The following is a 25,366-nucleotide window of genomic DNA, read 5'->3' as shown; positions in this document are numbered from 1 at the left end:
AAGTTGTCGCACTTCTTTAATCACACTAGATCACACTTGGCAAGTCGTTGAGCATAGTTCAACGATGTCACTGACTAAGTGCCAAAGATATGGCGACCTCTTCGATATGGTTTTGAGTTTGGGGTGACGCATCTGGCTCAAATAATCAGTTGGGCGTTCACCCTTAACATGGGTTGGTCTGATTCACATACCAAATGCTATGCTCAAAGTAAATAATTGAATATAATAAAATAACTATTAATGGGTTTTGCAAGCATTAAGTGCTTTACAGGTTTTACGTTCTTAAACTTAAAAGATTTTTGATATAATAATTTTAAAATGCGTTACTCTCTAATATTCACAATAATAATAAGCTTTTCAAAAGTAGACTTATTTATGGTGCATTTGGAGGTTGTTTACTTTGGATATATGCGATATAATTGTTCAGTCTATGACTATCCAAAAAAAAATGGAAAATTTCCCAAACCGTAGCGCAAACCCGAATTCAAAAGCTCAACGGCTTTTGCCTTTCGGACACAACGAATGGCCGTGAGTCAAGTTTTTGTTGTTTGGGTTTTCTGCTCTTTCTCTCTCTATCTTACTCTCTTTCGCTGAGTGTGTATGTGTGTGTGTGCGGCGTATACATATATGATTCAATGCTTTAAGATAAGATATTGTTATCGACTTTATCTCTTTGGTTTCGTTTCAAAAAAAAAAATTATAATAATAATTCGTAATAGTCGCCGGTTGGCAGTTTAAGAGAGCAAAGCGTTAGACGACACAATTCTCCCGCTCTTTGCAGAAAGTTTCTTTGGTTTATCTCTAAGCATTATTTCGATATATATTGTGTATATACATGTATATATCTTTAGAGCAAGTGTTCTGACACCGCACTCTGTTGCGCTCTTCGGAACGTGTGACCCCAGAGTATGAAATTGACGCGATATTACAAATTATTCGCATATCACAATCAACATATGTACATATACCCTTAATACCCCTGATATATTTGACGTATGCATGTAGGTGTGTGCGCCTCACACACACACACACACACACACACACACACACACGCATACAGAGGCACACGCACACAGTCACATCATCATGATTTGTACTATCGCTATCAACAATTCTTCGACAGTTTGCCGATAGATCAGTTTGCGCGTGGAAGGAAGGCTTCTCCTTCCCATTTGTTTTGTATACTCGCCCGCTGCATGTGAACAACTAGTAATACAATATATATTTATATATATACACATTTTATAGATCTACAACGAAGATATAGCTCTTCTGATACTCAAGAAATCTACGCTTAAGCACACAACAACAACAACACACAACAACAAATATGGTATGTTTACATATCGCTAAAGTTGACTACAAATTATGCTATATATGTATATAGAAAATATAAAAACACATTACAATCACTATCTATCCTAGTGATTTCGAGTACCTTTAGTTCTGTTGTAAAACTGATTACAACGTCGGTGACAAGTGACAATTTCAAGTACCATAATTACACTAATCTAGATGTAGATACAACTAGAGACGGGCTCTCTCCTCATAAGTCTTTCCAAATGAAGTGATTACAGCTGAAAATTCAATTTATTTTCAAGTGCAAATTTCACAAATAAATAAAATGTGTTTTTAATGTAGTATATGGATATTCCTCAAGGTAATCAAATACATTTTTATATATTGTTTCCCACTCTTACCATTAGGAAATATAATCCGTCAATGAATTTACTTCAAACTTGATAAGTTAAAATATTTACATATACATTTAAAATAGCAATGCCTAGAAAGAATCCACTTTAAACTTGACAAATATATACAATAAAATATTTATATATACAGCTATATTCATTGAAATAGCAGTACCTACATTATTATAACCATAACTTCAAGACAAAGATGTATTTTGATTACCTTGTTGTTACCTTGGAATCGAACCATTTCTTAGCACCAATTAAAGTGCAAAATAATATTTTGGCATACATTTTTTTTTGCACTCATCAAAGAAATAACCGTAAATTGATAACAAGTTTCATTGTTGTAAAAAAGTTATCAATCTTATATATTCATAGTGCATTTTTTCATAAGTTCTTTCAAAAATTGTGCGCAATAATTACAGTTCTCGTGTTTATTCTGAATTTCCCTCAATTTTTTTTGTGTAACTATTTATATATTATAAAATTAATTGATTCAATTGGGAAATACCAAACAAAGCGTGTACGGAAATTGTTTACCTTAAAATGTTTTTACTGCAAAGTGCTCGACTTTGATATACCCTCTAAAAAGTTCTTAAGCTTTACAGAGAATGTAACATATTTTATTTTAAATTGAGAACTCTTTATTAACTTGTGTTTGTTTTTTGTTTATGAAATATCTAAAATAGCTGAAGAATAAATAAAAATTATTTGTAATATATTCATTCTCCATAAATATTATCTTACCAAAGTATACAATTTATAAATTGAAATATATTTTTTTTTTGTTAATTCAAACAACCCGTTAGAAAAATGTTCATTGCGCGCCTGGCTATCGTACACTTCACTGACAATCACTCATTACGGGGGATTAGGCATAAAAAAGGCTGGAGTTTTTTCATGATTCATATAATTTATTTATATAAACATAAATTGGAATCGGAGTAGATACTGAGGAATGCAAATGACAAGTTCATTTTTATATAGTAATCAATTCCTTGATTGACATTTTTTTTCGAGGGTATTAAGTAGTCGATTAGCTGCAACTTTTTGTACTTGCTAGCGCACCCAAAAGATTATTTTTCTTTACAGATCTATTAAGATAACTCTGGGAGTGGCAAGAATTCTGTCGTCAATTTGCATATTTGTCGGATTCCCCACGAAGTATGCAACGATAAATTGTGGTTAAGAAACGATATAAATAACTGGAGCAATTGTGGCTTTATTGAAGGGTCATTAAAGATTAATAAAGATTTTATGAATAGCAGATATCCGAAATATTGCCCGCTGATAAAATGTAACATTCGAATTGTGAAATTCAAATTGATTGGCTGTATATGTATAGGGTTAGGTTAGGAATCGCGGATTGTTAAGAGTATTTAGGGTATTCATAAATTGGGATTGGGAAGTACCAATTGAAGTAGCAATAATGACATCACTCCACCTCACCTGTTACTCTGACGCTCTAATCTTTGTATTGATTAGGAGTTTAGTGTTTGTTTCTCCCAATGGTTTTTGGGTAAAGGGCGGAATATGTTGATCAATTCGTAGAAATAATGGCATGAGGCGTTTTAACTGTATTAGTCAGCTTGCGACACTTAAATACTATCATAATCTTATCTCGACTCTTGACGGTCTCTGATACGATACGATATGCAAGAGAAACAACCTACCAAAAGAGAGACAGGAAGAGAGAGCGAGAGAGACAGAGAGAGAGCCGGCAATGTTGTGGGATTAACAACAGTCGCCATCAAGCGAACAGATTGCGATTGCGTTTACTATATTGTGGCTGGGAGTGCGCGAGTCGAGTGCGAGTTTGAGTGCGAATACAAACCAAAATAGAAAAAGATTTTAATATCGATTTAATGAATGAATAACCTTAGCGGGATACTATATCCGTCAAATATAAAACATCTGTTTTAACTCTCCCTCTATACGATTTTCGGGTTTCTTATCGTCTAACGGGTATTCAACAGTCGCGTAGCTTTGTGTAATTGTTATTTTTTGAACCATATAACTTGAAGGTTCTCAACTGTTGATAAAGCAGACAGAAGGCAATCTTGAATCGCTGCTACCAAGTGATACCAAGTTTCATTCGAATCGATTTGCTTCGCTTCGTTTCCCTTTATTTTGCAGTTTTTCAGTTTCCTTATATTGTCGGTGCTCTTAAGTACTAACGTTTGCCCTGGAGATCGATTGCTCCAAAATTTGTGTGCTCATATGTAGGTTTTCGGCTGTATTCGGGCATTTCGACCACTATTCGGCTATTTGTGATAAGAAGAGCGCGTCGTCGACTCATTTTTGAAGCCTTTCGCGCGATTGTTGTAGTGTACGAGTATTGTACACACAATACAATACTCAGCACTCAGTCCGCATTTAGTTTTTAGTAGCATGCGATTCATTCGTCAACCGAGGCGCATTCTACCAACAAGAATCCGTAAATCCTCACCGAACAAAATAGCGCAAAATCACGTTTAAACATCACGTTATATACAATCGACGCCGCTGTTTATAGACTGGATTAAGTCAATTTTTTTGTGGTGGATAAGATGTATCAAAAGCTCTGTGGCAAGCGGGTGAGTTGCATAATTTTCATTCAAGTTTCAGTTGAAGTAAACCTTTTTTGTCAATATCTATATATCTATCTACTGTTGAGATATCATGAGATATCTCGAGGATTTTAAGAAGAAGATGAAACTAGAGAATTCCATTGGAATTGAGTTTATTGCGACATTGAATTGGTTTTACTGGGTGTCGAATCTTCTGTATGAAGAGTTCGTAACCAAAATATTATCTACGTATTATCACTCACTAAATGTGGCCAATTGATATATGACTATGACACACCCGGACAGACGGAAGGACGGACGGACGTACGGGACGCCTACGTCTGCCTATCTACCTAACTATGTATAATAAACATACCAAACAGCTGCGAGCATGAGTACTCAAACTCGTACTCATACTCACACTCGTACTCACACACACACTCAGTCGTATTCCAATTCGAATTCGTTTGCCACAATCGCCGCCTTGAGCTTTCGTTACCGCCGTTACTCTAATCGCTCCGCAAACTGTCGGGTTTCGATAATTCCTATATATAAAAGTATTACTCGTAACCTCACTGGAATACATATTTAGAATGAAAAGAAAATTATTTATATTTATTGAGCAATTCGATCTGCAACTTAAAACTGAAAGACGTAAATATTCTTGGAGAATATCAGAAGAAAGTTGTATCTGCAACGCAAAATAGAAAATAAAACAAGTTAATAAAGTAAAGTAAGACAGGAAAGAATATAAATATAGTATATAAATCTATATAAGGTGCTCGCCATTCATATTGCTAGCGCATTTATCAGTTCAAGTTAAAGATCAACGATAAGCTGCTGAAGAAGACTTTTAATATTAAACTCTCTATCGAAGTGTTGTAAGAACTAGAAAATCGCATCGAGTTTTTGTGGCTTATTTTGTGGAATTTTTAATTGTCTTTATTTCTGATTATCATGTACAGATATATACAGTAATCAAAGTAATTTAGTTTACTACTGTGGGCAAAAAGTAGTAAGACTATTAATTTATATTTCGTGCGGAAATCCATTCGTCGAAATATTTTGTTTCTAGGTTGGCAAGACTGTCAGTAACTTCTATGCCAAATATCATATCAAAATAATCATTAGTATTTAATATATGCCAGTTTTTCTGAAGTACAAAAAGTGCATTCGGCGATTTTTACAATGAGTGAAATTTTTCAATAAAGAAGTTCCATTAAATTTTGTGTGCGGAATCAAATTTCGGGTGCCGAAATGTTTCAAAATGTTGCAAAAGGCCTTCGGTGATTCTACCATGTCACAAAAAAATGTTTCTAAGTGGTACAAAGACTTCAAGGAAGGTCAAGAAAGAGCTCGTCAAAGTCGATCAAAAATCAAGGTCATGATGACAGTTTTTTTTCGATTTTCGTGGTGTTGCGAACTATGCATTCCTTCCATCCGGCCAAACTGTTAATAAGGACTATTATTTGAACATAATGCGTCGTTTGCGTAAGGCAATTCGTCTAAAAAGACCAAAATAATGGATCAACAACTGTTGGTTTTTGCATCACGATAATGCACCGTCGCATACTGCATTGATTCTTAGTGAGTTTTTTGCCAAAAATTCAACCAATATCGTTCCACAACCACCGTATTCGCCTGATTTAGCTCTGGCTGTTCAGAAAACTCAATCGATCGCACCGGGGAAACCGTTTTGAGTCAATTGAAGACATTAAACGAGAATCGCTACGCGTATTGAAGGCTATTCCGGAAATCTACTATAAAAACTATTTCGAGGATTGGAAAAATCGTTTGCGAAAGTGTATTGTGGCCGGGGGGGATTAATTTGAGGGGGACGAAATAGATTTGGCCGAATAAATAAAGAATTTTAAAATTATGAACAAAGTCTTACTACTTTTTGCCCACAGTATTATATTATATATTATTATACGTTTTTACTGAACGAAGTAGAACTCATTCAAACTTACGTTTTTATACTTTGTGCCTTCAAGAAATGTATGTAACAGGCAGAAGAAGGTATTTACGACCCTATAAAAATATATATATTCTTAATCAAGATAAAGAGCCTGCCTGTCTGTCTGTCTCTCCGTCCGTCTGTATGAACATCTAGGTCTTCGAGGCTATAAGAGATAGAGCAATATTTTATTTCTGACAGCACTTGTTATGTTTGAACAGAAATCAAAATTTGTTTAATATTTTGCCACGCCCACTTCCGCCCCCGCCAATTGAATAAAATCGAATAACAAGCGTAATTGTGAAGCTGAAGCTTCTGAAAGTTTGATTGCGATCAGAGAAGATATTATAAGTAAAATTTATTTAAGAAAACCTTTCGTCTTCTTCAAGAAAAACTCTTCGGTTTTAGTTGATTTGACTGACTATATGGTATATTTTGCACACTATGGTATATTTTGAAAGTGAATATCAATATACCATTGTAGCCTTTGATATTATGTATATTTGACACTCGTATGGTATATTTTGAAAATAGTACTACAACAATATACTAAATGTAGCCATTGGTATCTAGTATTTATTACACCCTATGATATATCTTAAATGTATAATTTTTCTTATTTTCGATATTTTGCTTTTGTTCAAAATGGGTAGCGGGTATCTCATAGCCGAGCACACTCGACTGTAGCTTTCTTAATTGTTTTTACTTAATTTGTCTATGCTAATAAGTGTTATGATAACTACACAACAAATTGTGACTGAAATATCTCAATTAAATGAGGCAGAAATGTATGCTTTGAAATGCCAGAAGCGAGCACTGAACAACTGAAAGATACGCTGTAAATCAGCTTAACTAGAAATTCGCAGAAAAACTAAACGAATTGAAATGCGATAAGATATAAGCAAAAACAGTTTGAATCGATGCTGAAATGAAGAGCAATGCGAAAAGTCGAGCAATTCAATGTGAATATATTCAATTTCCAAGTCGAATATCGACAAATTTGACGAGAGCCGGCAAATTAAGCCTGCACTTTGAACTCCCATAACTAAAAAGTCGCAGAGAGACGACGCGAAGAGACGAGCAAACGGCAAGACAGAGAAGAAGAACTCAACTACAACTATTGCTGTTGATGAAGAGTGCTCGACATCGTCTAACGTACATCCCAAATAGACGTATAGCTAGACAAGCTCATCAATCAAATTCGAGAGCATATTCACAAATCAGCTGGCGATCGGAATCGGAGTGAATCGTAATGGGAATTGCTTTGGGAATGGGGAATTGCAGATCATATCATCTGAGGCAAACTCAGTGTGAGAACGGGCTTTAAGTTGTGCACATCGCAACGCGTAGCGCTTATTTCGACAGTTCTCTCTCTCTCTCTCTCTGTGTCTATCTCTGGTGATGGGAACTTTGGGAAGCGCGGTGAACAACAAACGATCGACGACGTTGCATCGATCTTGAGTGATTTATGTATAGTGACTGTGACACTTTTACAATGTACATATAGAAATAGCCAGTAGCTGGATTTGTATAATTAGTTAGAATAACAGCAAATGTGCAGCGGAACGATGTGGAATGGAACACAAAAACGTCAAGTCTCCATTACGTGACGCCCCGGTGTAAAAAATCGTTCGATCTATGTATCCCCCCCCTCAAAGCAAGAGTCATGTAAATGCGAAAAACAAATACCACGCACTAAACACTGAACTGAACTGATATTGCAATAACAACAATAGAACGCGAACAATACACTCATCGTAGTACGTCAATACACGATACACAATACACGCTGTATGTGCATAGAGAACTGTTCAATTGAAGTGTTAAAATTACCCACTTAACATCGTTTTAAGGTTATACCTTTTTAATGTGCTGACAACAGCAACAACAACAATCATAACAACAGCAAAAAGTCGCTACAAATACGTAGGAAATACAAAAAAAAAAGTTCCGAAAGTAAGAAAAAGCCCAGCAGCAAATGCATACAAAACGATCACACGTAAAGAGCAGCTGATGCCGATTATCGTACACCGTACTTGGCATCTCGCACATTTTGTTATAAACAAAATACAAAAAAAGAAACTAAAACCAAAAAAAAAACAAATGAAAGCCGCGAACATCTGCGACCTAACAACAGGTGCATCGTATATCGTATTTTTGAATATCGAACTTTTAAACTGATGCCCGTTATCGTATACCGTACTTGGCATTTCGCACATTTTGTTATTAACAAAATAAAAAAAAAAAACTAAAAGAAGCAAATCAAAGCTGCGATCATCTGAGCATCGTATATCCTATTTTTGAATATCGTATCTGAAATATATCGAACTGTTTAAATATTTTCAAGTGACGCGCGCGCAACTTGTTTATTGACAAACGTTTTTATCATATCGTAAAAATAAAACAGTATCATTTCTGCCTCACAATTCTGACACGACAATTCTTCGCGAGTTTTGACTAAGCTAAAAATTATCTTTATTCTAAATGGGAAATGCTTTAGGCGGCATTGTAAAAGCAAAGTTAATTTTGTGGAAATATCGTAAAGCAAATAGTTGCATGGGAATCACACAAAAGAACCCCGAAACATTTTTAAAGCGAACATCGTAAATCGAATATCGTAAAAGGAAAAAGTGTGAAATAAACAATTCCAGAACAAAAATAAATTTAATGGATTCTTTGACAAACTCATGAGACAACCAGACAACGCAAGTGTCGCCTTCCTCTTCGCTGACGCGGCCTCTCTCCTTCCACATTTCTCGCTTTCTCAGAGAAGATGCACAAATTATGCACGAGAGAGACGACAAAGGTTGAACTGCTTCGGTTTGTTGTCAGCCAGATGTTAGACAATGAATTTCTTTGGCCATGACTATGTGAGCGGCTTTCGGCGCATCGATCAGTTTGGTACTAGATATCAGCAGCCGCATTCCCAGTATCATTATCAATACCAACATCATCGCAGTCATCAGCATCATCGCCATCATCATCATGTTCATCATCATCATCATCATCACCAGTATCATTGGAGGGAACAGGAGACAACACAGGGCTATCTCAAAGAGCCGTTCGTCTGGAAACAGCGTAAGGTGCGTCACATAAACTAAGTATTTCTGGAGAACTAACAGCACTTTCTCACAATATCTCACATTGACCCATTGCGCAATGCACAACACAACAACTTTTGATGAGTACAAGTGCTCTTAGAATTTCTCTATTTGATTAACCCCATTAACCTTTTTGCTAACCAAACGCAACGCACAGATGTTTGACCAAACAGATTCTCCCAAGCATTGCTTTAATTCAAATAACCTCCAAGCATGACGGAAAAAGAACCTATATCAATCAAGTATATGTATTTGCCTAACAAAACGTTCAATCAACGCGGCGTATACGTAATGTGAATACTAAATCAAATACGAGTATTATGATGAGATCTTTCAACTTTTGATATTGAACTTGACTTGATTCTCAAAAGGGAAGCCAATGGCAATTCTTAATGAATACAATTATTACTTTGAGAGTGAAATTGAAATCAATATGATAGAATGTGTTTATAATTAAGAAAATTTACTTTAAAGTATGTATTTACTTTTAACAAAATAGTTTTTTGCTCTATTAATATGTATTATGTATGAAGTATTTATTTACTTTTCACATAATAGTTTTCTACTCTATCATTATTAATTGTTGAAGAAAATGCATCATAAATCAAAGAACGCTTAAGCTGTAATATAATAATAGTATTGCATGCTAGACAATCAGCAACAAGATTTAATAAAATATAAACATAAAATGTAAATACTAAAGAACAATAGTATTGCATGCATTCTGAAGAAAGATTTAATAAAATATATAAATGTAAAATTAAAATACTAAAAACATAATGCATGTGCTTTAGAAATGCTTATTTCCTAAAGACTTAACAATACTCTTAATGTCTGTATTATAAAAATAAAATATATTACGCTTGTATTGATTAAATTTAAGAAAAAATTTGTACTCAAAAAATCTTTACGCTATTTACTAACTTTCAATTTTTCAATTTGACTTGCAGGGCTCCAGAGTTAGCACAATAAATGACTGGCTACAAATACAAATCGGCGGCTCGGAGGATGTCAAGAAGAAAAAACCAAAGAATCAAAATCGCATCAAGTCCACAAAATACACATGGCTCACATTTCTGCCGCAGAATCTTTTGGAACAGTTTCGACGCATTGCCAACTTTTACTTTCTCGTCATGACGATCATATCGTTGTTGATCGGTAAGCCAACTAACTTCACTTTGATTATCCACTATTTATTATTAAATCAATGCCTAAACAACGCCTTTGCAGACAGTCCTGTATCGCCAATGACCTCGTTGCTGCCTTTAGTCTTTGTGATCGCTGTTACCGCCGCCAAACAGGGATATGAAGATGTGCTTCGTTATAGAACTGATAATGTGGTCAACCAATCGCCGGGTAAGCACTGAAATGTTCGCAATACTTCTTAAAATATATTAAAATCCATGTTAATTTGCAGTGACCATCATAAAGAATGGCGTCGAGGCCATTGTGCAATCGCAGCATGTGGCAGCCGGCGATTTGGTTGTCGTCGAACGAGATTGCGATGTCCCCTGCGATCTGGTGTTGTTGCGATCAACAGATCCGCATGGCAAATGCTTCATTACCACCGCTAATTTGGATGGCGAGTCGAATTTGAAGATCCTCACCATACCACGCGATCTGCCGACGGTGCCCATCGAGGAGATGCATAAGCTGGGCACCATTGAGTGCGAAAGTCCCGGCACCGATTTGTACAGTTTCAATGGCAAAATCGAGCTGGCCGGCGGTGAGGGACGCGTCCTGCCGCTGTCCTCCGAGAATGTGCTGTTGCGTGGTTCGCGCGTCAAGAACACGGAGTGTGTGATCGGCTGTGCCATCTACACGGGCATGACGACCAAACTGCAGCTGAACAGTCGCCTCACACGCAATAAGACCGCCTCCAGCGAGACCTACGTCAACAGATTCCTTATATTTATACTTATAGCATTAATCGCCATTGTTACCTTGCTTTATTTCCTAAAGCGGTAAGTGTTAATCCTTACTTCTGTTCTACTTCTCACTAGTTCACTTAGTGCAGGGAATGTTTCAAGTTAAGGCAAGTCTTTTACGTCTCGGCTTAACGTTGTGTAGGGAAAACTTCTCTCATGATCCGAATCAGATAGTTTGATTACAGGTTTAAAGATAAAAAGATGTTTAAATATACTACTCTATGGTGTAATGTCTTGGCTTACTTATACGATATCTTGTGCAAGTCTTGTAACGTAGATAAATAGGAGAGGGAGTTAAATGTGTTATTCGTTTTCCCATAAGATCATTTTAGCATTGCCTTTGGGTAAATCAGCAGGAATAGCTAGTTAAAATTATTTCAATTAGTTTGTAATGTCTCAAAAGCTTTTACTTTTTTAAACCTTTACTCTTTTTACGTCCTTCAACAGTTATAATGAGCTCTTTGTGATACCAAAGCTGACGTATCTGGGTCCGCCTGACGATGGCTATAGCGTGAAGCAGTTCCTGCAGGATTACCTCTCGTTTTTGATACTGTTTAACTATCTGATACCTATTTCGCTGTATGTGACCATCGAGTTGCAGCGTGTGATTGGCAGCTCGTTTATGGAATGGGATCACGAGCTGTATGAGAAGGAGACGGATCAACAGTGTGTGGTGAACACATCGAATCTGAACGAGGAACTGGGCCAGATCAACATACTCTTCTCGGACAAAACGGGCACCTTGACCAAGAACGAAATGAACTTCCAGCAGTGCTCGATTGCGGGCAACAAATATATGTATAAGAAGACGCGGCTGGAGGACATGGAGACCAAAGCGCTGTCGGACATTAACACATTCACGGTAAGTACGAATTAAGCTGAGCGAAGAGGAGCATCATTTGACCAACTGTTTGACCATCTTTACTTTTAGCGGGACCAGAAGAACTTCTTTCAGGCTTTAGCCATTTGTCACACTGTGCAGGTGGCAGATACTAGCACACCAACAGCTGACGAGGTGCCACCGGAGAGTGGCAGTAGTAAACAGGACACGATCAAATCTGGTCCACCGGAAATGTATTCGATATCGGATATCACCGAGGAGAGTCAAAACTCTAGTCAGCATAGCGAGCTCAACAATGTAAGCAATACGATTGAGAGCTCTTTGTCGGCGCATCCGAATGGCGTGAATGGTGCCACCGTCACCTCATCGGATGTGAATCCTTTGCTCCTGGCCGACGACAGCTGGAGCAAAGTGGAGCGTCGCAAGCGGCCGCAGGTGGTCAAGCGTAGTCCCAACTTTGCGCGCTCCAATAAGATTCACAATGCTGCAGCTGCCGGTGAGACGCAGCCAGGCAGCTTATCGCCAACGAATGGTTTGCCTGGTGCAGATGCAGGTGCCGGTGCCGGTGGCCTGCCTAGTCCACCCATTTTGCGTCCCATTTCGTTGCAATTCCAGCGGTCCACATCGGAACGTGATCTGCCGCAGTTTGGCGAGACGGCCGCTGCTGCTTTGGGTCATCGACGCGTTCATTCGTATGGAGCGCCCAGCGCCTATTTGTCCAATCCGGTGGGCAACATGACGCCACCCATTGGCGGTCTAATGCGTGTCGGCAGCAACACATCGCGCGAGTCTTACGCGGCGCCCACTTTTACACGTCAGCCTACGATGCTCATTCGCGCCGAATCGCAACGGCGCAAACAGGAGATTCAGCAGACAATATGGTATGTTTTTCTAGTTGCCCAGGTGATTACTATTACTTAATGATTGACATAATTTTAGCATTTTCTTTATATTTGAAATTTTTTTCAAATTGTTGAAGTTGTTCGATTGCAGCCAACACTCAATTTCTCCAACTGCCTTTCTTTACTCACTTTATAAACGCTTGTTCTATATTTTCAATATAATACGGGTTTTCTACTTATTTTCCCCATTTATAATTTAAAATCGTTTAAGCTGTTGCAGCATGCGCAGTTCCAACAGGAAACTGTTTAAGTTGCCAGGCGCTTAAACAGTCTTCTAACTCCATTAATCCGACTGCCTTGATGATTCTTCGGTATTTTCAATTTAATGAAAGTTTCTTGAATCATTTCCCCATACCAATTTAAAATCATCCATATTGTTTGATTCCCTGTAGGTGCAACAGTCTCCTAACTCCATTACTCTGACTGCCCTTCTTTCCTCAGGATATAATCGCTCCAATGTTTGTTCTAAATTTTCAATTTAAATAAGGTTTGTTTACTTATTTCCCCATTTCCGATTTAAAATTGTTGTTAGGCTGTTGCAACGTCCACAGTTCCAATAGGAAACTGTTGAAGTAGTTTCATTGCTAGGAGTTTTAACGGTGTCTTAACTGTCTGTTTCATTATCAGTATTTGCAATCCAAAATTGTTCAGGATGTTATGGTATCAATCGTTCCAACCTTTTTAACTCCCAAAACTACTTCAATTCCACTCGATCTGATTGCAAAGATGTTTATATATGGGGCTTGACTGTAGCTTTCCGATTTGTTTCTAATATCATGTTTTATTCTATCCATTCCACAGCCTATTGGACTACCAGGCATCCAGTCCAGATGAGAAATCCCTGGTGGAGGCGTGCGCCAACCTCGGCCTCGTCTACACAGGCGACGACGATGAGGTGCTGCGCGTACGAATTGTGCCACCGCACGTGGACTACAAGCGACCTCTGCAAAACGGCAAGCACCGAGAGGATTCATTCCAGCGGTTGCATGTGCTCGAGTTCACCTCGGATCGCAAGCGCATGAGTGTGATTGTGCGCGATGAGGGCGGCAAGAAGTGGATCTACACCAAGGGCGCCGAGAGTTATGTTTTTCCGTTGTGCGCGAATAGTTCGGCCGATATGGTGACCAAGACGGATGCGCATATCAGTGACTTTGCACGCTTGGGTCTGCGCACTCTGGCCGTTGCCAGGCGAGAGATTACTGAGGCGGAGCATCAGGAGTTCATCACCTCGCTGGCGCAGGCGAATAGCTCGCTGGAGAACCGCAAGCAGCTGAGCGAGGAATGCTATTCAAAGATTGAAAGTGGTGAGTAATCTTCAGGCCTGCGCCTGTGTAATTTCAGAGCGTTAACGTGACTCGAATGTGTTCGATAGATCTCGACTTGCTGGGCGCCACAGCTGTGGAGGATGCACTGCAGGACGATGTGGCCGATACGCTCGTCTCCCTGCAGGCGGCTGGAATTAGGATCTGGGTGCTAACAGGCGATAAAGTGGAAACCGCACTTAACATTGCTCTCTCCTGTGGCCACATTCCGCCCGATGCCAAGAAGTACATCATTCTGGAGTGCAAGAGCCGCGACGATCTGCTCGTCCATCTGAATGTCCTCGAACGTGAGATTGTCTTTGGCATTGGACAGGAGTGTGCTCTCCTCATCGATGGCAAGAGTCTGAGCGTTGCGCTGACCGAGGCGCCCAAAGAGTTCCGTGACGTGGCTGTCAAGTGCACAGCGGTGCTTTGTTGTCGCCTCAGTCCTCTGCAGAAGAGCGAGGTTGTGGCCCTCATCAAGTCGTCCAATGAGAACTTCAACACCGCTGCCATTGGCGATGGCGCCAACGATGTGTCCATGATCCAGGAGGCGCACATTGGCATCGGCATTATGGGACGAGAAGGCCGGCAGGCGGCTCGCTGTGCGGACTTTGCCTTTGCCAAGTTCTGTATGCTGAAGCGGTTGCTGCTCGTCCACGGTCATTATCACAGCGTGCGTCTGTCGCTGCTGGTGCTCTACTTCTTCTACAAGAACATTGTGTTCATGGGCATCATGTTTCTGTTTCAATTCCACACACTCTTCTCCTCATCGTCCGTCTACGATTCTTTGTTCCTGACCCTCTACAATGTGATCTACACATCGCTGCCCATTCTCTTCATATCGCTGACCGAGAAGCCCTACACCGAGGAAGTCCTTATGCAGTAAGTAGCGGATTATGTTTGACATACATATTATTAAGGTTTCCCAAATATAAATTGGTGTCATCAGCTTCAGCATTTTGTTAGTTATATTCTTTATGTTCTTAAAACTTTATTCAACTTATTGCCTTATTGTTTCTGCTGTTGTTGAAATGTTATCTTTGTCTTCTGCAGAAATCCGAAGCTGTACAAAAAGAACACCAATAACAAGCAACTGCATTGGCCCTATTTCCTGATGTGGACCTTATTTGCGATTTACCATTCGGTTATCATCTTCTATTTTGCCTTCTGCATCTTCTCGTTCAACAATGTCATACTTAATGGCGGCCAGACGGTCGCATTCTCCTGCTTTGGCACCCTACTCATGTGGGCATTGGTGATCATTGTGAACCTGAAATTGTGGCTGGAATCGTTGTATCTATCGTTTTGGTATATTGCGACCTTGGTGCTCTCGATACTTGCCTTTATGGTTACGACTGTCATCTACAACGTTATCAATCTGTGAGTGAATGAAAAACTCCAAAAATGTATATTTACTTTATAATATTTAAATTTGATTTTTGCAGGGACTTCGATACGGATATATATTGGGCGTACAACAACCTACTGGCCTCCCTGCCCGTATGGCTGTACATTTTTTGTGACGGTCATCGCCAGTTTGCTGCCCGATTTCACGCTGCGAATGCTGAAGAAGGCTCTAAAGATCAAAGGCTTCAGCATTTTCCCCGGAAAACAACGCAAGCTACAGATGCGCAAGAAGTTCGAGTCGACCTATTTATAATACTTAGTTGTAGTTCATCATTTTTATACGATCTATTTATTTATTTTTGCCCTACACTTATGTACATACACAACATCTACTTTTTTTTTTGCTTTTTTTTAAGAAAAAAACTATTGTTTGTTGACAAAATGTTGAGTTTTTTGCTTGGCGAAAGAATTGAGACCAACTCTCTCTCTTTTTAAACACAACTGACGTGAGAGTAAAAACAATCAGGGGCGTTCTCTATGTGTAGTACACGTTCTGTAGACATGTGTCTGTCTGTCCTACATATATGTCTGACTGGCTCTTTGTGTATTTGTATTGTTTATCTGCGCAATTTATGATAAGAATTCTCTGCAAATTACGGGCATTGTCAATTAGCTAGCGTTACTATTATTCTTGGGAGGGTGAACAAAAAATGTTCAACTTGCTAATCTCATTTTGTTCGAATTCACATTCCAAGCAGGCTACCCTATGGTCGATGGGGTTGACCTAAATAATGCTAATATTTGCATTTATGATTGCAGCCCTCTCGACTCATTTCCAATGAACCTGTTAACCTGTCAAAAGTTGTGGTGTGTTATTGTATTGGGTGATAAAAGTACGCTGATACCGATTGGTATAGAATTTACGACCCTCCAATCGGTACGGCGCACAAAACTGTGGCACTTCTTGAGAAATCACCTGAAAATGTTGTAATGTGGGAAACAATTATTGCCCTTAAGATATGACAAATGCTTAAGCTCCAATATTCTTGAATACATGTTAGTTCTAGAGTTAGAAAACCTCTAGCTGGTACTTTAGTTCTAAAGTAAAGTAACAACCTTTAGCTAGTACCTTTAGTTCTAAAGTCTAGAAAGAACATCTAGTTGGTACTGAAGTTATAAAGTAAAATACAAACTTTTAGCTGGTATTTTAGTTCTGAAGCAAGAGTGGAACCTCTAGCTAGTACTTTAGTTGTAGTGTAAAATAAGAACCTCTAGCTAGTACTTTTCTTCTAAAGTAAAGTAAGAACCCCTAACTGGTACCTTTAGTTCTAAAGTCAAGAAAGAACCTCTAGTTGGTACTGTAGTTCCAAAGTTAAGTAAGAACCTCGAACTGGTAAAGTAAAAACCTCTAGCTGATACCTTTGGGAACTGCAATTCTACAGGGTATCTGTGCTTCGCCTAAAACTCTAGCCACAATAATGTCCATAGCGTATGTTATCTGCCTTCTGTGTTCGTACTGTTGCAATACCAAAATATTTGATTGTACAGTTATTTCATTGATAATGATATCGTACTCACACACACTCGCAAAGATAGATAAAGTATGTGTGTGTAAGCTGTAAGTTTTTTTAGTGGAAACGAGACAAAGACAAATTGCACGCCCTGATCCCAGAGCGCTATTAACAAGCTGTTGTGTTGTGTAGTTTTCATAGCGAGTCGCGTTAGGTTTACCGAGTGACTAACTGTGAGTTGAGTGTGTGCTCTCGTGTGTGTGTGTGTCTGTGTGATCCAGAGAGTGTGGAGTGCGTGCGTGTATGTGTGTAACCTTCGGTTGAGGCAGTTTCGGGTTTTCAGGGACGACTCATGGATGCGTCCTCCACTCCCCTCCCCATACACAAGTACACAAGTGTAAAGCACTATCTATGACTGCAAGGTGTCAGTGTGTGTGTGTGTGTGCGTGTGTGAGAGAGACTGCGCGTGTGTATGCGTGAGTCTATCAAAGGAAATTCTTAATCATAATTTTTCGTCATATATTTTTAGTTTGTGTTTTCGGGGCGGTTAACTCACATAACGACCAAAAAGCATTCCAGTATTTGCCCTCGCCGTGTGGTGCAGAGCAGTGCGGTGTTCCCTCCCCCACCGTTCTAAGAATGTCACTCAACGGCAACAGCAACAACAATGGCAACATCCAAAGCAATAACAAATCAATGACTGAGGATCGTCGATCATCATCGCAGCCCAAGTCAACGACCATCATCAAATACGAAAAGTCATCGTGTCTATTCTGCAACGAATGGTTCGATGCGCAAACTTTTACGGTGAGTCAAGCACCAAGTGAATTCCTTAGTACTACTAACCACAATCTTTCTTGTGCTGCAGGAACACCTCATTCACTGTGGACAGGTGCTGGAGGAGTGTCCCAACAGCTGTCATGTGTTCATACCACGTATTCGCATGCGTTCGCATCTCAAGGAATGTCCGCGCAACAAGCCGCCGGCGCCGCAGCAACGTTTAAGCGTCAGCATGGAGCGATTGGATCAGCATGCCGATCATCGGGTCCAGGTGCTGGAACAGGATATTACGACCATACGTTCGGTGCTGAACGAGGAGATACGACAGCGTTTGCATCTCATCACCGATGTGGGTAACATACGCAAGCACAATCAGGTTGTCGAGGATTGGACACGCGATACCGATGAGAGCATCAATGAGCTGCGGCGGCAGCTGGAGGAGGAGGGCGCCCAGCGGGTCTTTGCCACCGAACAAAATCAAGTGGACACGCAATACTGTTGCAACGTCACACAGGTGAGCAGCAGTGAGCTTCGATCATTGAGACAAGCTGTAACTATGTGCTTTGCAGTCCCTAAAGGATCAGGTCGAGCTGAAGCTGGACGATATGCAGCAGCACATTAATCAGTTGTCGGCGGACGTGAGCTACCATCAGAATCAACTCAACGATAACATCATCAAACTTGAGGAGCTTGTCTTTGAAAACGAGCGTTTAAATCGGTAAGCAACAGCAGTAAAGGGTCTCATTAAGTCAATACTCAAAGCTACCTCAAATAGTATAACTTTTGTGATTGTCTTATTGCTCTTTCAGGGACAAATTCGCGCAGATCGAGCAATTCCTGCAGGAGATCAATGAGGACGTAAAGACGAAATTGGGAACCAGCAGCGAATTTGCCACCTCCAAACAGGCGACACTCGATTACGAGGTGAAGAACGTCAAGAGCATGGTCTGCGAGACGGAAGAACGCATCGAGAAGCTGCAGGTGATCGTGCAGGATCTGGACAAATCACTGCATCAGACCATGCAGAATATATCCGATATTGAGAATCAGCTGGCAATGCAGCAGCGCATTGCAAGTGTACAAAATATACGAGGTAATTATAGCTTTAAATATTATATATTGATGTAGTTGGGAAGCATTATGCGCTACACATAGAGCAGAATGTTCTTATATGTTAGCTCACATATAATATATTCTTCGTCAGTCCTCTATCAGTCTGTTTGTCTGTATTTTAAACCGAGGGTTAATAAGGTCTCTCTCTCTCTACACAATGAACGCTTCTGTTGGCTGTTCACATTCAATTGCTGCGAAAAGTGTTCAATTTATTAATTAATAGATGGTAAAAGAAATCAGCAATAATTTAATTTCAAACTATATAAACTATTAGGAAAGACTATTTCAAATATACTCGATTTTGAAATTAATTTTTGTGCTTTGTGCCTCCAGCAAATAAATTCAACAGATAGAAATAATCATTTCCGACCCCAACAAGTTTCTTAATCGGAGACGATATTGCTTTGTCCGTCTGTATACCAAATATAACTTTTGGTATATTTTAGTATTTTATTTCAATTTCTGTTTGTCTTGATGAATGGTATATTTTAAATATAATAGTATAGCGATATAATAAATATCGCTTTCGGTATATTTTAATATTTTATTTCCTTTTCGGTCTGTCTGTATGAATGGCATCTTTTAAATATAAGAGTATATCGATATACCAAATATAGTTTTTGGTATATTTTTAGTATTTTATTGATTGTATTAAAATTGTATTGCGGGTGTTTCTTACTTGCTTTTATTAATAAATTTACATATATACTCTGTATGCAGGTCATTTAATTTGGCGCATCAAGGACTATTCAAAGAAACTGGAGGAGGCCAAGCAATACGATACCATACTCCACAGCGCGATGTTCTCCAATAAAGCCTTCGGCTATGCCCTGCGCGTAAGTTTCCCAAATGAATGGAAAAACCTGTATAACTGCTATTTCTATGTTTCCCATAGCTCGACATCTATTTGAATGGCAAAGGGACGTGGAAGGGACGCAATTTGATTGCCTGTTTGAATGTGTTATCCGGCGAATATGATCCACTGTTGAATTGGCCGTGTCGACTGCAGGCGGAGATCATAATACGGGATCAGAGCAGCATACCGCTGGAGGCGCAGGACTATGTGAAGACGATCTATGTGCGCAAGAAGAGCGATGACTACATCCAGAGCAATCAGTATTTTCATATACCGCACAAGGTGATCACCAGTCGCAATTATCTGCGCAACGATTCATTGTTTGTCGAGGTGCGAGTGTTAAAGTAAAATCACACACAGAGAGATACCACATAGAAGTTTCTCATTTATTTATTTGCGATTTTATTCACAACAAACTTTGACTAATTGAATTGCATAATGACGAAAAATATAGATTGATTTGGCATCTGTTTTTGTTACCTTTTTCTATGCCCAACAACACCAAAAATGAAGACAAATTGTGGTGGCGGCTAGTGAAAGGCGCCCTTTGAGCACCTTTATTTAAACAACAAAAAAATACAACATTTAAAATACGAATTGACATTTAACATTTGACCGACACTGAGATTTCACATTACAATTGTATTCAACGACAAAAAAACAGAGTGTGCAATATTCATATCAATGTGGTAAAAATACAAGCATTCAAAATGTTTTGTAGTAGCAAAGTTTTAAAAACATGTATGGCATTGTATTTTGTAAATTGAGTTGTATATACTATATAGTTTTTCTTATTCTTTTTTAGAAAATTGTTTCCTCATCTTCTTCAATATATAATAAATGCATTTGCATAATCTTTTAGAGTTTCGTTGCGGCACAACATTATAAGTTGTAGTTAGTTAATAGTATATCATTATTGTTCACCATGTTTGTTTGTTTTTAATATTTTGTTGTATTGTGCACTGGCATGTTTTATTCATACAATTCGAGACGAAATTGCATTCCTTATATAGTAGATAATAGTCATAAAAAATAGTTACTTCATAGTCAACATACATTATAGATCAATATACCACTAGACCAAAATAGTTGATGCATTAATGCAAAGAGATTTCTTTTCTTTTTTTTTTTTTTTGTCAATTTTTTTTTCCTTTTTGGTTTGGTTTATTTTCTTCTGCTCCCGAATGGTCTTTTGTTGTTCCCTTAAGATGAGCGTTGTTCACCAATCAGCGCATACAAAGCATGTTTGTAATGTCCAGAAGTATCGCCCTGCAAATTGAGAATCGAAAAACATTTGGTGAATAACCATTAAAATACATTTTACTACAAACTTCAGAGTCGTTAAAATTTCTAATTGAAAAAAGAAAAACATTTGATGAATAACCACTAAAATACATTTTACTACAAACGTTAAAATAATTGATATACTACGTAATATTTACAACACTAAGTTATTTACCATCTAAAACCATGTTTTGCAAATGTGTTTTTAAATGAATATAAAAATGCACAACAATGTGAAATATGCAAATTAATTTGTACATTTTATAAATTGTTGAAGTTGAAGTCAAAACTAAAGCTTACCTTAATCCAACTCTTCAGCGACTTGCCGTACAAGCGCTCATAAGCGACCTTAATATCCGCCAAATCGATCTATAAAATAAACATTATTATAGTTAATAACTCCAATTATAAGGTTGAAGTTGCAAATACCTCGCTGCGCGTGATGATGACACGAATCAGCTGCTTGTCATTGGTGCCGATGCCGGCCATTGATTTGTGCAAGCGCGATGCAAAATACTCGGTTTTATTTGTGACACACTTGTAGATAGCAATGAGGCCCTCCATAATGTCGCCGGAGAACTCCTTTTTGATGGCCTTCTCCAGTGAGTGGCCCGTCATGCTCTCGTACTCTTGGAATATCTACACGAGAAAGTGTCGAAGTGTCATATTACAATAATTGACTGTCTGATAAAGTTGAAGATGCTTACAAGTTTAAGCTGCTGATAGTTGCGCTCGCAGAGAATCATGTTGAACATGCTTTCATCGGTGCCGACACGCAGTTCACCCGCCTTGAGCAGCTCCCGGGCATCGTTTTTGGCCATTGCGGGATCGACACGTCCGCTCTCCTCTCGCGCCGCTGTGCACAACGATGTGAGCAGGCGCTTGAAGTTGCCCGACGTCTCCGATTTCAGTTCGGACTCCAAGTGTGCGCCAAATACTACAAAATACGTGTTTGGTATAAATATATGAAATGAATTATAAACGGATTCTCCACAGCTTACAGCGCAAATATTGATTCTTGATGGTGTGGATCTCAATGTTGGAGAGCGTGCAAAGGATTTCGATGAGGACCTCCTCGTCGGTGCCAATGCCAGCCATCGCATCGTTCAATTCGATGCAATAATAGTCGACAATGGGACGCAACAGGCCAACGAGCAGCTTCTCAAAGTTGCCGCTCGTCTCCGACTTGATGTCCTCGATCAGATCCTTGCCGAAATGCGTCTTATACTGGCGCTGAATCTCCTGGCGCTGCTCATTGTTGCGGCGACAGATGATCTCGATGAGCTTGTCCTCATCGGTGCCAAAACCCTTCATCGCCTTGCGCAAATCGTGGGCATCCTTCACCGGATCAAAGCCCTGAGCCGGCACCAATGTGGGAGTTCCCTGAAAGAATAAGTTCCGCAATTAGTTTCGCATTCAATGACTTATATAGTCACAAAGTTATCAGGTGTTAGTACGTCTACTATGCGAAGCAGAGATAAGTAATATAGGTAGAAACAAAATACGGAATAACTTCCAAGTCAGAAAATTCTATATAATTATTAAGTGAGATCTTAAAGCCACTCGAGTTTGTGATATTTGCATATGAATAGCGACAAGTCCATAAAAAAATAATCGAGATACAATCGCGATCAGGTTGTTTTGTGTGCGCATATATCAAACACACAATTGGGGGAATCGATAGATCAACATAATTACAATAAATTGCCATCATTTGTCCAGCTAGTTATATGAAGTACGTTTCTTTTTTTTTGTTTTGTTTTTTGTTTCTGTGTTTTTTGGGGGCTTTGTTTTTTTATAGACGAACCTCTTTGTGGGCTGTAAAGTGTTGATTGAGCGACCGCTGCTGCTGCACATGCATCTGACCATACCCTTGCCCCTGTCCATGCCCCTGTCCATACCCCTGTCCATACCCCTGTGCCTGCCCCTGTCCAAAGCCGTAAGACTGACTCTGGCCGTAAGACTGTTGGCCAGCATTGAAGCCATATGGCGATGACATCGATGACGACGTGTAAGACTGAGTTTGAGTGTAACTTTGGCTTTGGCCACGATTTGGACTATGACCATATTGCACTTGGTGCTGCTGCTGCTGTTGTTGTTGTTGTTGGTAGTGATGATGGTGCGAGGATTGTTGGTGGTGGTGTTGATGTTGATGATGGTGTTGGTTGTGGGGTGGATTATTGCTTGGGTATGGATACGGAGCTGATGTTGTGTTGGAGCCGCTGTTGCTGCTGCTGGGATATGGCGCATGCATTGGATATGGAGCTCCGCCGCCGCCGCCGCTTGGATATTGTTGTTGTTGTTGTTGTGGTTGGCCGTACGGCGGGGAATTGGATGGCATTGGGTATGGTGGATTTTGTGGCATCGGTGCGGTTACCCAACCAACGCCAAACGGCACCTTAGGTTGATCATTCGATTGCTGATACTGTGGTTGTTGTTGTTGTTGTTGGTGTTGAGGCATTCCAGAACCCTATAAGAGTTTAAAATATATACATACATCACGCCACAATTACTCAACCCACGCACAAAAAAAAAAAAAAAAAAAACAAAAGCAACTTGAAAAGAACTCAACTTGAAAAACAACAAAAAGGAAAATTGCGTAGCGAAAAGCGTGCAGAATATAATTTATTCATTTTGTTTTGTCTAGCGTTAGCTCTAAATATAGTATATATGATATATACGTGTCAGGGTCGTCTGTTCGTATAATTCAATAATTCAAATAATTGTTTATGAGATTTATATGAAATTAATACAATAACAACAACAAGAAAATAAGAATAATAACAAATGTAAAATGCGCTACTTACGAATGGATACATATTGTTGATCAACTGCTTTTCGATGTGAGATATTACTAGATGTACGGGAGGAGGATTTCCGCTGAGATTCGAAAATGTAAACTGCAGAGAAAAGAGAAAGTTATAGGTCGTTAAGGCCGCACGTCTTACGTCTTCTTCTTACGTTTTATTTTGTTTACTTTACACGCACCTACACACACACACACACACACACACACACACACGCACACGCACACACCTTTGCGCGACAACAAATAGCGTGCAATTTGTCGACCTGCATACGTTTTATATTATTAGCCCCGGACTAAACTCGACTCTCATGCATATTAATATAATTGGCTAGCCGCCGCTCCCTCGCCCCCATAAAGTTTTACATTGCTGTTGTGAAATTGTTGAGTTGCCTAAAACACGCCTTAAACCCTGCTTCGATGACTCATATTCTTATCTACCCAGCGTACATACATACGCGCCTGTCCCCAAAAAAAAAAGGAGGAAGCCCAGTCGGCCCACATCATCAATAAATTTCATAACTACGCATGAAAGAATATTGTATTTGCATGATAGCTTACTTTTCTCGGAAATGTGATGATGATGATGAATCATGTTACATTTTAAGAGCTTGAAGCCCACGAGGGCGACCACCAAGATGCCGCAGTACTACATGGGGGAATATGACTCATTTTAAAGATCGTTCTTGATGCATTACTCTTTCCTACTAATTATTCCCTATTTTGCAAGGTCGCAAACAACAGATGGTTGCGGGGCACAACAATGCACGCAAAAATATCTCCACACACACACGCACCCAAATGCAGTATCTACTATGTCTATGTGTATTTATCTCATCATAAATGCGAATAAGATAAACAAACAAAAGTTTTCCTTTCTTTTATCATAAAATCTACAGCATAAAATAATCGACACACGTTTACACAAATTCCACTCTAATTTTTGTGTATATATGTTGTTTGCATGTATAACACATATGTTTATATGTATTATCTCTCTGTACTTAAGCTATACATATTTATGTATCTTGTGGCTTTCTTCTCCGCAAGTCTTAAGGCGCTCTTTTTTTTGTCTCGTTACACCACAATCTACTATAATTTTTATAGCACACTCATAATTAGTGGTTTGCTTTCGTTTTTTTCGTTGTCCGTGCACTTGATTAAATTAGTTGATAACTTCAAAGCAGAACCGAAAAACAATTGGCTTATTGTTGTGTTGTAAATAAGCGTTGAAATTTATAATTACTTTAAGTATCAAGGCGTACGTGTGTACGTAAGAACCGTTTGTGTAGCGTCCAACAACTGATGATGATATTAACTGAGCGACCAATTATTGACTGACCGAGCGGGCCGACACAACAACTTGTTGCTAGTGGACGAGATACATTTCTTA

General features: G+C 39.1%; 4 protein-coding genes across 6 annotated transcripts in view; 2 read left to right on the top strand and 2 right to left on the bottom strand.

Moving 5' to 3' along the window:
* The window catches only part of LOC133848866 (phospholipid-transporting ATPase IF), a 25,940-nt gene extending 4,909 nt beyond the window's left edge, over nt 1–21,031 (bottom strand). Inside the window, exon 1 of the mRNA XM_062284580.1 lies at nt 20,940–21,031. The gene's annotated coding sequence lies outside the window, so the exon portion shown is untranslated. The remainder of the gene's footprint in view (nt 1–20,939) is intronic.
* On the top strand, nt 8,850–16,032 carry LOC133848864 (phospholipid-transporting ATPase IF). Its single transcript, XM_062284578.1, is given in 11 exon segments — nt 8,850–9,283; nt 10,252–10,459; nt 10,532–10,657; nt 10,719–11,265; nt 11,677–12,091; nt 12,161–12,951; nt 13,774–14,276; nt 14,345–15,158; nt 15,330–15,656; nt 15,722–15,791; nt 15,793–16,032. Coding segments are annotated over 11 exon segments (4,182 nt in total). The 5' UTR covers nt 8,850–9,046; the 3' UTR covers nt 15,937–16,032.
* Nucleotides 15,803–25,366, bottom strand: LOC133848871 (annexin B11). Of its 3 annotated transcripts, XR_009895309.1 has the most exons (9): nt 25,220–25,366; nt 23,975–24,067; nt 22,975–23,637; nt 22,169–22,550; nt 21,875–22,104; nt 21,597–21,806; nt 21,468–21,536; nt 20,940–21,152; nt 15,803–15,926 (listed from the first exon to the last, which is right to left on the bottom strand). XR_009895309.1 is itself a non-coding variant. In XM_062284590.1 (8 exons), exons 2-8 carry the CDS (start codon nt 23,984–23,986, stop codon nt 21,087–21,089), a joined length of 1,632 nt encoding a protein of 543 aa, XP_062140574.1. In that variant the 5' UTR covers nt 23,987–24,067; nt 25,220–25,366; the 3' UTR covers nt 20,816–21,086. The 3 variants fall into 3 exon arrangements, 2 of the variants coding, with proteins under 2 accessions (XP_062140574.1, XP_062140575.1); XM_062284590.1 differs by lacking the exon at nt 15,803–15,926 and having other exon boundaries at nt 20,816–21,152; XM_062284591.1 differs by lacking the exons at nt 15,803–15,926; nt 22,975–23,637 and having other exon boundaries at nt 20,816–21,152; nt 25,220–25,362.
* On the top strand, nt 17,269–20,955 carry LOC133848873 (TNF receptor-associated factor 3). The gene is made up of 7 exons (XM_062284594.1): nt 17,269–17,367; nt 17,664–17,941; nt 18,003–18,428; nt 18,484–18,632; nt 18,724–19,007; nt 19,748–19,863; nt 19,923–20,955. Exons 2-7 carry the CDS (start codon nt 17,774–17,776, stop codon nt 20,229–20,231), a joined length of 1,452 nt encoding a protein of 483 aa, XP_062140578.1. The 5' UTR covers nt 17,269–17,367; nt 17,664–17,773; the 3' UTR covers nt 20,232–20,955.

This window comes from Drosophila sulfurigaster, chromosome X (assembly GCF_023558435.1).
Source record: "Drosophila sulfurigaster albostrigata strain 15112-1811.04 chromosome X, ASM2355843v2, whole genome shotgun sequence".
Lineage (NCBI taxonomy): Eukaryota > Metazoa > Arthropoda > Insecta > Diptera > Drosophilidae > Drosophila > Drosophila sulfurigaster.
Note: the sequence above shows the minus strand (reverse complement) of the source record. Positions and strands in the feature narration are given on the sequence as shown.